The sequence below is a fragment of the Tauraco erythrolophus genome, chromosome 8, assembly GCF_009769465.1.
Source record: "Tauraco erythrolophus isolate bTauEry1 chromosome 8, bTauEry1.pri, whole genome shotgun sequence".
Classification (NCBI taxonomy): domain Eukaryota; kingdom Metazoa; phylum Chordata; class Aves; order Musophagiformes; family Musophagidae; genus Tauraco; species Tauraco erythrolophus.
The window spans coordinates 33,395,464-33,408,612 of record NC_141472.1 but is presented as its reverse complement, the minus strand read 5'-3'; the positions used below and the strand labels follow the sequence as shown (position 1 = coordinate 33,408,612).

The window sequence follows — 13,149 nt, the reverse complement described above, 5'->3', positions numbered from 1 at the left end:
AGGTTCAAAAGTTTACCAGTAACAGACAAGTGACTACCCTGACAATATGACAGACATGCTTTACTCAGGAAAACCTTCCTGGAAACTTTGTGCCATGACACAGACCTATTCATACCTACACCATCTCCCAAGTGCATACTTCCCATAGCTACGTAAAATCCTGCAATTCTTCAATTTTGAGGGGTCGGATCCTTGGGTGAAATATTCTGTATACTAACCATGACTGATCAAAATACCAGACTAAATTCAGTTATCTTACAAAAAAGCGCTCTTCCAGAGCTGACTGGTGGGTGAACACGGCCAACAAGGCCTTCACAATAAAAAGTCTCAGTGGCAGGAGCAATGCAGAAGAAAAACATTGTTTCAAAGGCAACAGCTTCTACGCTCATGCTTCTTCCAAAGCTGAAAGGACAACTTTCTCCCAGATTCATGGTGTGAGGGGAAAGAGTGAGTACACTTCTGCATTGTCACTCCTTTTTCTTCTGTAGGATTTAGGCTTTTATCTATTGCACGATAATTTGTTCCTGTTGTCTCTCTAAAAAGCCTCAGAAATTACAAATTATGATTTTTCCCTGATAGGCACAGCCAGACATACACACCAGACTTCAAGTGCTTGTGTTGTGATGCTAATAATCATTAACACAAAACAGAGGCTATTAGAAGTGTTCTCCTGCTCCCTAATTTACAGGCTTTTCTGGTCATGCTGGACTAAATATATAGCAAGCAGCACAGTAACAATCAGGTAATCAGTTGTACTCAGTATTTGCAAGGATTACATACATATTTCAGGATTTCATATCTTCTGCAGCTCTCAAGTTGTTTGGCTTAAAAAGTTTCTTCTCTGAAAGCATTTTTGTTGGGAATAATACTGCATTCCCAATGAATGGGCACAGGAGGTTTGCACTCTTAAGGGTTCACCAATGAACAGATTTCAGAAAGGAACAAATTCACAAATGGAGAAGCTACCTACTGTGCTTTCAGTCATTTCCATGTTCTCCTTATAACTGCAAAAATAAATCACAAAATCTTTTTTCATCTTAATCTTTTGAATTTTTCAAGGACTGTGCAAGGAGACAAGCATTAGCAACTCAGCTTAGTTGCATCGCTTCACTTACATCTCACTTACAATGTGTTTGTAAGAACTTTTGCAAAAGTCTTAAACTGAACGGACCTGCACCCAGCATGGTATGCAGTCCCTGTAAGGTGTAACTGCCAGTGCTGCGTCTGTCAAAGCAAATCTGACCATTTCTCACTTAATTTGAAAAGTACAGAATTGCTGCTGGACTCTCTAGGAAGGTTTAACTCACCACTTGACACAACACGCATATACACTCCTGTCATATGATGATACTCCCGCATTTTGGCTTCATAGTAGGAGAAGGGCTAGGATGGGCAAATCCTTCTGTAGGAAGTTATGTGACCTTGGGTGAACCAAAAAAAATTATTTTGTTGTGCTACTGGAATAATCTCCACAGATGCTGTATACATAGCTAGGGAATAAGTTAAAATCTGTAGATATCCTATATAGTGGGTCAGAAAGATCTCCAATGCCTTCTAAGTGACTAGACCAATGGTGCCATCTATGAAACAGCTACAATTTGCACTCTGAAAAAAAAAAGGTCTTTAGAGCAAATATATCATACCTCTGGAAATAGACAGTAAAATGCACTTAATCAAGTCACAGTGAACACGATGCTCTTACTATCAACCAGGCTCAAGCCTGACTGGAGAAAACCTTTCTCTCTCTCTTCTTGTCTTTACCAAATCAGTACAGTCCTCAGTAGGGGTGTCCCAAGTTTGTCTCCTGCTGTTCATCCACTAGAAACACTGGTGGAGCAACATAAACACACCCTGGCTAAAGACATCTAGAAGAACTTTTTTTTGCAAGAGAGGAATTTGCCAAAGGCATACATCTTGTCTATCTCCTCACTCTAGCACTCAAACTTTTACTTTTACCCAAAGTAAAAGCAAGAGCATTACTTGATTCCCAGAAGAAGGAAGGCCTGTTCTGCCAGCAGCTTGGCGTAGTGCAGGGGAGGACTGCGTAGCTGTGGACTGAGTATCAGGCCCATGATCTCTGCCTCTACTATTTTTGAGCTTCACTCAAGTGCAATAAAGGAAAGAAGGCAAATAATTATGGCTACAGCCATGGCAAGATGGAAAAAAAGAGTATCCCTGAGATTCTTTGGGAATCTCGTCTTAGATTCCTGCAGTGAATCTGAACTGCTTTGTTACACTCTGTAATAGAACAGAATAGGCCCATGTATCTTATTAAATGTTAATTAATATCCTATTAGATACGCATATAAAATGGTTATTCCGAGGAATGTTCATTCTATTCCAAGTCTCTTTGGATTATAGAAATAAAAACGTTGATTTTTAATGACTCTGCAGGAAAAGAAAGGAAGGGAAAAGCTACAGTTTTCATCCCACCATAGAGAGCTCTGAGGGAAGACACATTATTTTCTATGGGCGAGTGGCATTATATAGACTGGAGAAATAGGCATGTGGACAGGAGGAGGCAAGACTCCGAAGTCTAATCCAGGCTTTTCAGCTTACCATGTAGCTGTGGGAAAAGGGATGAACACTTCCGAAATAACAAACTGTAATCTTTCTGGCAATTCTACATACTGTTTAAAAATATACTTATCAGTAAAACAATATAGAAATGTTTCAAACAGCTGTGTCTGTGACAAGTTATAGCTTTCTGAGGAAGCATCAGCAAGAGCAATATGCATGTTAAAGGTTGATTCTGGTCATGAGTTTTAAATGAATTTTCATTTCACAAAAACTAAGATTGAGGCTGATAAACAAAATGCCACTTTCAAACATTACAATTTTTTATTCAGTCCCAAATTGAGTTAATTTTTAGAAATAATTTTTAAATGCAATCAAAAAAACTTATTTTCACCTGACTGAGCACATGTATAAAATTCACAGTTGCAACTAGAGGTCAACAGGACTGTTCTGTTTCTTCCCACAACCCGCTGTTTTTGAGAAGCCTGAGTACTGCGTAAGGAATTGCCCTTTGTGATCGCAACCCAGCCTTGCTCATTCTAATTAACTAACTCCCAAATTTTTTCAGGTGTTCAGAAAATAAGAGGTTTCTATGAAACATTCCTTACATTCATCATTAAAGTACCTGCACAGCTTCACTGTGTACGCGTGAGTGCCTACCACCAAGCCTAGATAAGCAAATCCTTTTCTCTTCTACTTTATACTACAGATTCTTCCAAGAACACGATGACCACAGCATGGAGGAGAGTTGTTCTGTTCTGGAGTCTTCACTTGGTAACTTACTAAGCATAGCAAGCACTACCCACAGCCCTCCTGTCCAGCTCAGAAAGCCCTGCAAGGAGCAAAATCCTTTGATATCCAGAAAGAAAGTCAAGCACAGAACAGTACAGGGACATGAAAAATACAACTAAATCCAAGCATTCAGGTGATCTGTGGATTACTTTCCAACAAGCTTGAGTCCCGGAGGCATGAATAACAGAATAGAATGGATAAAGTACACAGCTTCCCATCCCTGGGTTAATTTGCAGGTCAGCCCATGCCTGGGGTGAACATCTAGACTAGCACCATTCCTAAAAGGACTCCTCCCAGATGCCAGGGAGGTCCTGCAGTCCTCGTGCAACATGAAGTGGACTGAACACAGACCCCGGCCTGCACAGTTGGGTGCACTGAATGTTGGCTGTTTGTTGGTAGCTTTTACTTCATGCTGCAGCCTGGATGGGATAAAAAGCAAGTGAAGAATTTTATGGGGTTTTTTTGACAAAACGCCACAGATTCTGTTTTAGTCTTAGCATCCTTGGCATACTCTTTTAAAGGAAAAAAACCCACATACTCTATTTAAGTCTGAGATATTTAACAACGTATATATAAATATATCTGATGTGGCAGTTAGGGACATGGTTTAGTGGTGGACTTGGTCATGTTAGGTTAACGGCAGGAAGTGATGATCTTAAGGGTCTTTTCCAAGCTAAATGATTCTATGTTCTAACTAAAGCACAGCCTTTTGCAGCATTCATTCTAATGAGGACTTGACATCTCTGTGAGCATGTATATTGAAGGAAAAAGTCTTTGGCATTCTCTGTTCCCATTAGCATACCTATGCTAGAGCCAGGACTCATCCACAGAAGGAAAGAACAGAGTAACGCTACTGGTGGCTTAAAGGGTTCCCTGTTCAGCAAAGACAGTGAAGCAACTCTTCTTTGGGATGCCAACACTAGTTCTAGATTTCATTTCTGTATGGGATCCATCTCTCTGTATGGGATTTGTCTTGTTGTGCCCTTACAAGCAGTTTGCTGGGAGTCACCTCTAACAGTCTGGGATTAGATCCGACTCTCTCTCTGAAAAAGTGGCAGAAATGGAAAGCAGAACCTATCTTATTTAGAAAAGCTAAACTCCAAAATGTAGTCAAATATCTGTTATCACTTAACAGATACTGACATTCTTCTCTGGGAAGCACATACCTCTGTGTAGGCCTGTGTTACTTGTTCATACAGAGTCTGATGATGATGGATGGCCAGTTCCAGGTCTTGCATTTCTGAGGGGAGGCCTCCTTCACTGCACATTTTGCACCAGGCATCCACACCTGAAAGGAACTGAAACAATTCCAGGAACCATCAGCAACAGCGATACAGAACAGTAGCTCATCAACATTCGAAAACTTTGTTTGAAGAGTGCCACACATGACTGCAGCAAGGACTGAGGAAAACATAACAGTTATAAAGGAGTCCTTTGGGGCACCCCGGAGCAGCACATTCCTGTCACCTCCTCAGTACCTGAAGAATACCTAGATCCAAAGGAATGTTTTCTGTTTCTTCTGGATTAAAAACAAATGCTCCTTTAACCAGCCTCAGAAAACACCCATTCTAAGACTCTTTGCATACCATGCAGGGAGGCTACAACGTTGCATTCCAAAAGAGGAGGCTGTGACATGTTTAGAAAAAACCATCAGCGTGAAGCACAAAAAGACACAGTTACAGCTCCAGCTGTCTTTGGCATTGTCTCAGCTGTCAATCTTCCCTCAGTCGCTTACCTGTCCTTAACACTACTGATCTCAGCAACAGAAAACTCCCATTAAAATGAGTGCTGACATTCATTTTGGCGAAAGGCAGATAGTCTGTATTCAAGCAGTTCCCAACCCAGGGCCAGCTCAGTGGGATTGCTAATAGGATAGCAAGGCTTTAAACCCCTGGGTCACAATTTGATTCTGGCCCAGGTCAGCAGTGATCAGATACCATTACCATCTGACAGCTGCTAAGCAGCCAACACAAAATGAGCTGCTAGTCCCAGTCCAGTTCCTGGTGGGCAGACATCCATGAAAAGGGAGAAAAAAATCATTGCCATTGCAACTGATACGGTTTAGCACCTTGGTTGGAAGCCGTAACAGACAGCCAGAAACTGAATGGCTTCGGGGAGCAGAGGGATGGAAAAAAAATATTCTTCCATTCTTAAAGGCCTCCAGAGCAGTGCTGATGCACTTTGACAGAACAAATTTGGGATGCTCCCTTGGGTGCTGCCTGTTCCATAAAAGAAAAGAGGAATTTAGACTCTAAGGTTCCCCTCCTGTTTTTCTTTTAAGCAGTGCTTACCTCAGTGACACAGCTCACATGTTCATATTTCGTCCATACTAACTGCCTAGTGCCACCTCATTACTTCTCATTAATATTTTCTCTTCCTTCATCTTTCTGTTAAACCAGCCTGCCATAGTTAGGGGCTATTTATAAAAAAGAACAGCTAATTACACAACAGATGCAGTGCCCTGTAGGGTGACTGTATAATGCCACAAAACCATCCCCAGGATCACAGCTTTATCCACTCCTGAAGTGTTCACCTGTGGCTTGTTAGGAAAGTGCTCACTCACAGCATGAAGGGCTGCGAGATTCAAAGCAAAGAATTTCAATTCAACTCCAGCTCTGGCATCAGCATCCTTTTTTATTAGCAGTGTAAAGCTATTCACCATGCTGCTGTGTAATCAAGGCTATAAAGTGTTTGCATTGTAAACACTTCCTTTCAGTGCGCAAAGATTAAGTGACAAAGATGAATTCCTAAACGTTCATGTCTACAAAGTACAAATCTACCAGTGAAAACTGTGCTTTCTAGAAGACTGGAGGCAAGGATGGCAGGTTCTCTTGTGTTGGTTTGATCTGCTGAGTCTCTTCAGATGAAATCCCCAAACACACTTGCATAAAGCTGAAGTCATCACGTTTTGTGCCAAGGTAGTGGAATTCACATCATTTCCTATGCAGTTTTAAGAGCACGGAGCTGAGATCAATCGCTTTTGGGGCTGTTACATGAACTTCTTGGTTGAAACAGTGAACAAAAGACCTTTACACCTCACAGACCAGTGCTCCTGCTGCTGGAATCACACTCTTATGGCTCTTATCAAAACTGCTGAATTCTACCAATTTTAATACAAGCTCTTATAGTCGTGTTACTCATATATCACCTTATCCCCAGACTGTGATTTGCACGTTAGGTGGAAGAAGTCTCAGGAAGATCCTATGCACACAGCCACATTTCCACTTTGTTGTCTCACATCTCTTTTTCTTTTGTGTATCTATTGTATATAGACACTGTTACGTCAGCAATTACATCAGTAATTTTACTTCTGCCACTAGCAGGAGCAGTTGACATCATCTGCTTTAAAAAGTTTTAAGAAATGTAGCCCGTCAGCATTTCACTCTGATAACCTGAAATAATGCCTAGTGGTCTGTGCTGTGTGGTTGGATTCACATAGGGAGAGCAAATGTTTTTTTAAAGATTTTTGCAAAGTCTTAGTTCGTATCATAGGACTATTGATTTGGGTATTTTGAAAAAAAGCAGCTATGTTAATTTTTATTATTTGTCACGCACTGTGGCAGACAAAAAAAATATTAAATGTAACTGTTCATGCTAGAAACATATTCATATCACAAAATCACCATTTGACTGAGTTGAAAAAAGATGCATTTAACATTGTAAATTGCTGTTAGCTTAGAACAGGAGCTGTTACTGGCCACTGGATACTCAATATCATTCAAAATAATTGCCTAAATTTCTAGTTAGCCCACAGATAACAATAGCACCTATTGGGAACATAAAAGCTGCTTAAATATGATTTGAAGGACAGGCTCCAACAAGTGTCCGTGTTTTTCAAGATTTCAGGAAAGATTAAGAAAAATTTCTCCTAAAAAATAAAAAAATCCTTAAGATACCTTTGTGCCTCTGATCCAATCCAAAAGTAACTTTAAAGTAATGACCTACACTTACTCCTGACTCACAACCTATTCACCTAAGTTGCAAATTCTGTATTAGGTAATAAAGTATTCTAAGACCACTTCTTACTAGTTTTCCACAGGGACTGCTATGATGTATCACATGGTTCCTCCAAAACACAGCTCAGACATTTTGTAGTCCATATTTCTCCATGTTTTTTTGCACAGTCCTGGCTTACTGCTTGTGAGGCCTCTGCACGGAAGCTGCAGAATAACCAGGGTGGTTCTCCTAGGCCCTCAAGAAATTAAAACCAAACTCTAGTATACTTTCATGCTCCACAATGGCTGTGGGGAAAGATGGGAAGAAGGTCAAGAAACTGCTTTCCTCAGTGACCTATAATATCTCTTGATGCCCTGAATTTTTTGTATGAAGCTAATTGTATATTTCCTGTTATTGTTTCTGGAATTTCTCTATCTAATGCAGAAGTTACCTTGGTCTTATCCCTGCATCTTATAGATATCAACTGGCTTTTCCTTTCCTCAAATTATTCCTCCCTTTCATCTTTTCCACACTTTTTCATTTCCTTTCCTCAAATAGGGGAGTTCAGGATATGCTTAGAGAGATCCAGGCAGAGATAAGAGATGAGAACAGTAGTCTTCCTGGTTGGGGAGTGAGGTAATACGAAACAAATGGTCTGGGGTCAGTTTTCAGAGGATGAGCATAAACGTCTGGCACGTGCACCTAACACCTACTACCTCAAATAATAACCCTGCTTGTGCACTTCTGAGAATTAAATGGTTGAGATCTCTTGGCTGATTGAAGACATTAATTTGTTCATTCTGATAGAATCTCTAGACTGAACATGTTATGAGTACTTTAGCACACTTTCACAGATTACAACCAAGAAAGGGAGGACGACTGGTATGTCTGCTTCCCCCATCTGGCAGTTAGTGGGCTGGAATCCCATCTGGAGTAAATCATCACAGTTGTCTTGAAATCACAGTGATGTGAGGCATGTTCTCCTTGCAATTTTCAATAGCTGCAGACATACCTAAAGATACAGACGCAGATTCTCTTTTGCACTAGAATATCTCCATGCTAGCATGAGAAAGAGCCTGGGGAAGACAAAAGAACTAAAAAACCACCAAGCAAGAGATTTGTAGCAGGTGGAATTAAGGGACATTTGGGAAACACCTCCACTGAATACCCTGAGTTGCACCTTGACCTCAACATAGTGGTTGTTTGGAGTTTCATTTACTGGCTTTTGATCAAATACCTGTGCTGAAGGAAGCCTGCTGGAGACTAAATTGGCAAGATTTGTCTTTTCTTTCTTTCTTTTTTTACCTTTTTTTCCTCTTTCTTTTCTTTGCTTTTTTCTTGATGATGATTCAGCATGTTCACATTGTGTTTAAAAAACTTAAGGAAGACACACACGTTCACGCATACACACACAAAAAAAAAAAAGAAGAAGAAAAAGAAAGAAACAAAGGGGGGGGGAGCAAAAAAAAAGCTTTGATCCAGGAACTCATTCAGCCGAGTCCCATTCAACACGCCACATGTATCTGCAACAAGAGCCAGGAAAGCAATGTGATTCTAAGGCACGTGAAGACAGATGTGAGGTTCAATTCCCAGCAGGGTTGACTCAGCCTTTCATCCTTCCAAGCCAGACAAACTGTATTCTGTGCTATTTTCTGTGTGGGGTCGTTAGGAAGAGACCTTGAAAAACAAGTTGCTTCCTGCTCAGCTTGCGTATTATAGACATCGTAGAGCTTTTCATAAATCTCTGTCCCAAGCCAACAACTTCCTTGAAGGCTGGGATGTGCCAAAAGCTGAGAGATTATGGTCCTAATAGACTTGCTTCCTGTTGGCATTGCAGGGAACTTTAATCAATAGGAAGGAATGAACAAAGAGACTGTAGCAGCTTATCGCACTGGAGAAGGAAAGACAATCTGCGTATCACATCGGTATGACGGAAGCAGAGGTAGACTGTGGGACAAATGGTTGGATCCGCAACAAGATTACCTTTACTGACAGAACAAAGGGAGTGAAAAAAGATTTGATCTGCGACAGAGGAAATAGTGGGTTTATCTACATCTTTGCTTCAGAGATTTAAGCCTTATTTATCGTAAAACACTAAAGCCTTGATTTGAGTTAAAAAAAAAACAACCCTGGGTGATGGCAAATAATGAAGATTCACATTTGGAATGAACGTTTCATAGACAGCAAACTGAGTTATAGACCAAATCTCAAACACTTCACTCTTTATACTATACAGAGTTCAAATCACTAAATTATTAGCATTCAAGTCATTGGTTTATCCTACCAGAGCTACTAAAGTAAGGCTGAAATTTTAGTCCTGGCTGACGGACACACCGACTCCCACATTACTGTTTTGCAACAGTCTGAGTTTACAGGTTTCACATCAGCATTTACCTTCCACTGAATTATCTCTTATTGCAAGTGAGGAGCAACTGCTGTTCACAATTAGCAAATTCTCCTGTCTGCTTAGTAATGAGACTGACTTCTGTCAGGCAGTACAAACTTCATTTCTTTATGCAGAGATGCCAAGGCAGGACTAGGTTTTTCAGACCCATCCACACCATTATAAAGAAAAGAGACACAAAGCTGAAAGTAACATTAATGTAGCTTCTTTCCAAGTAAAGGCTGAGGCAAAATACCCACTTTGACAATGTTCAAAAGGCAGGAAGACAAAAAAAAATAATCAAGTCACCTCTAGTTTGACAGTTCAATACAGCTTTCTGTTTTACTGCCTTTCACGCTGTACAATACCTCAGCAACTCCTCATAAATTGCAAACAAGACTGACACTTCAGAAAAACAGGGGATTGCTTGTAAAAAAAAAAAAAAAAAGGCAAAACCCCCACAAACTCAAACACTAAACAAAGCAAAACAAACAAGGAAGAACTAATTAATTAATAAATCTTAAACATCCTCATTGTGACTATAGACTTGATATAAATTATTTTTTGATTTTTTTTTATGAACATATGATGACTGAAAATTATTAACATGAAGACTACACCTAAACACTGCAATGCCCATTGTACAGAGATGGAAGTGCTTGCACTAGGCATCTTCTCGGTGTATCCGTCCCATCAGAGCCACTGAGTGTTCTTACATGAGTAAGTGCCCAGTAGGGTGAGTAATTGCTCTATGCTATGGCCTGTTGTCAATAGGAAAGAAACCCAAAATAAAGAAAAAAACATTGTAATTTCTATGGTCAGAAACAAACAATAAAGACATTTTTACTGTTCGAGCTAAACTTTTCCATACATATATTCTGGCTTATGCAGCAGTTTCTGGCTTATCAGTTATAATTTCTTCTTCAGACACTTGAAGTGTGGGTCATTTTACAAACATCAAGCACACTCACTTAGTAGTTTTGATATTAACTACTTTGAAAAACAAGCACACAAAAGTATTGAAGAGAGCCCCAAGGTAGTGTTTGTCACTGGAAAACGAATGTAATCAACATATGATGAAAGCTGAACCATGGACCTGGCTTAGGTGTAAAAAAAGCAGAAGGTTTGTTCACTGACATATTTTAAATCTTTTGCAGCTATGAAATTATGGAAGAATTCTGGTAGTTAAAGACAGAAACCAGAGTTCAGGGACATGGAAATTTTTCTTAGACGTCCCTAGCTGTCTCTGAAGTCTCTACTTAGTAAGGTTTAACAAAGTTTGGGGCTATGGAAAGCACTGCAAAAGCAGGTGGTGGAATGAATTCCATAAGTTTCATTAACAGTAATGTGTTTTGGCTCCTAGAAATTGTCTGCCGCTATTGGTCTATGTCATATGTGTGAGTATTCCTGTGTACATAGCACATATCATATATACATATAAGTGCAGATACATACTATTTTCCTGACCATAATAATCTTGAATTTATCCACAGCACTGATGAAAAATTAGGCAACAGAAACAAAGCAGTATGCTACTGCACCAGTGCACTTCAGTTATGATCAGACTCTTTCTCACCATTAAAGTGTACACAGATTTTCTTACCCACTCAGAGAACATGTGCCAGTTTTTTGGAGGAAATGTTACTATTTGGTTTTGAGACACTGATCCACTAGGAACAAGGCTCTTAATCTCAGTGCATATAAGCCAAAAGCGAACAGGTAGTATTGCAACATCGCCACTACCAAAGCAGCAGTGAATCATTTTGCCAGTTATAAAAGCAGCTCACCTGTTCAGCTTTCTGGTGAAAGACAGCAGACATGGCTAAGATGGTGCTGCGCTCATCCAGAGCTGCAGCAAAACTCTTCCACTCTTGATCCAGCTGGCTTGATATTTGTTTAATTTGCTGGGAAGCATAATGGCCTGCCTCGGAAAGCCGCGATGCAACGGACATGATCCGATTGATGTTGACATAGGCATTCTGAAATTAAAAAGCACACATAAATAAAGAGAAGGAAGAACCATGACCACCTCTGCCTTCATTACACATTCCAAACACCATCAGTTGGAGTAAAGCCGAGCAGTTTGGTGAGCAATCAACTACTCGCTTAAATATGCATGAATAGCAGGCATACTACCTTCCCTTCTAAAAATACATCCCTCATGAATCTTTTTGCACATCTATCCCATTATCTATCACTGTTATCTCCCCCTCTCTCCTTGAATTTATTTATGCAAAACTATTTGTCATACTTCAGCTATTTACTCACTTGTTAGGGTCTACTCATTGCTTCTATCTTATTCTTGAAATTTCTGTTGCATTACTTCATATTTCTGGATGCTAAATCCACATATTCGTAAGTGAATGTTTGCCTTCTGTCCTTTGAGAACTCTCTGACAATCCTTTATAGACATGCAGTGTCAACAAATGGAAAAGTCTTACAGAATTTAAAAGAGCTCATAAGGATATTCTATAGAAATATAAGAGTTTCCATAGAAATATCTGTTAAACTATATTCTTCAGTTAAAATGTTATCTTTTCTGCAGGTTATTTTAAGCTGTTCTCTGGCAGAGATACCATTTAACTACATTCTGAATTTAGAAGGATTCAAAAAGCCTAGTAAAAGGGTAATATTTTCTGTTCTTTCATAAGAATTTTCCATAATAGTTTTTATTCAGCCTTGAAGCAGTCAAAGGATAGTTCTTTCTCAAACTGAACTGGGAACAGCAAGGTAATTGCATTACAATACCCCCATTCTGCATAGGAATGTAAATCTGAAAATAAATGTCCCTCGTGACAATATCTTACAAAGACGAGCCATCAAAAGACCAATGACCGCTGTCTTGCAGATTTTTGGAATGCCATTTGATGTAAACACTTCTTTCTCTTTCCTCCTCACCAGAGGAAAGGAACATCCCAGAATTTGAGATGTTTTGCTAATGTTGACTCACTGCTTTCTTGACCCACTAAAATATTTCAAAAGGGCTTTAGGAACTACAGAGAGTAGAATCTGTAAGAACTTTACACATAAGGACAGACACAGACCTGATGATTTTAACAGTATTACGCATGGGCAAATAATAAATCAGGCGTGGAAGTGTTTGTTGGAGCCGGATCTCCTCGTAGTGAGTGTGAGCACAATGTGGAAAGGTATCTGCCAATCCAAATATGAAACACAACAGAGCACTGTCAAGGCTGGCACAGGTCCAAACTAAGTGGCAAATCAGGGCAAAGTATGTCTGCAAAGTGTGTGGGATAACAATGGACTAAATTGATCATACCTACAGGTGCTAAAGGAAAGAAAGATGGGGCCACAGCCCTTACAGTCACTCTGCTCTGCCTGGTAGAACCATGACTGCGACAGTTGTCACATAAATAACACAGATCTAAAGCAATACTGAGCCTTCAGTTTTGTTTTTTCCCCTTATCACATAGCCTCTTCTAAAAAACCGGATTTGGCTCAAAATTGTTGGATTAATTTTAAAGAAATATTTTTTTTTTAATTACAATTAAAGTAACCGA

The 13,149-nt window shown here is 39.7% G+C and overlaps 1 protein-coding gene across 3 annotated transcripts in view; it reads right to left on the bottom strand.

Annotated features, from left to right (window-relative positions):
• Positions 1 to 13,149, bottom strand: part of KALRN (kalirin RhoGEF kinase) — a 536,138-nt gene that overhangs the window by 270,346 nt on the left and 252,643 nt on the right. For all 3 annotated transcript variants that reach the window (XM_086615857.1, XM_086615858.1, XM_086615859.1), the window contains 2 exons: positions 11,416 to 11,607; positions 4,476 to 4,607 (listed from right to left, as the gene is read on the bottom strand). In XM_086615857.1, the coding sequence (XP_086471983.1) occupies positions 4,476 to 4,607; positions 11,416 to 11,607 (324 nt within the window). The remainder of the gene's footprint in view (positions 1 to 4,475; positions 4,608 to 11,415; positions 11,608 to 13,149) is intronic.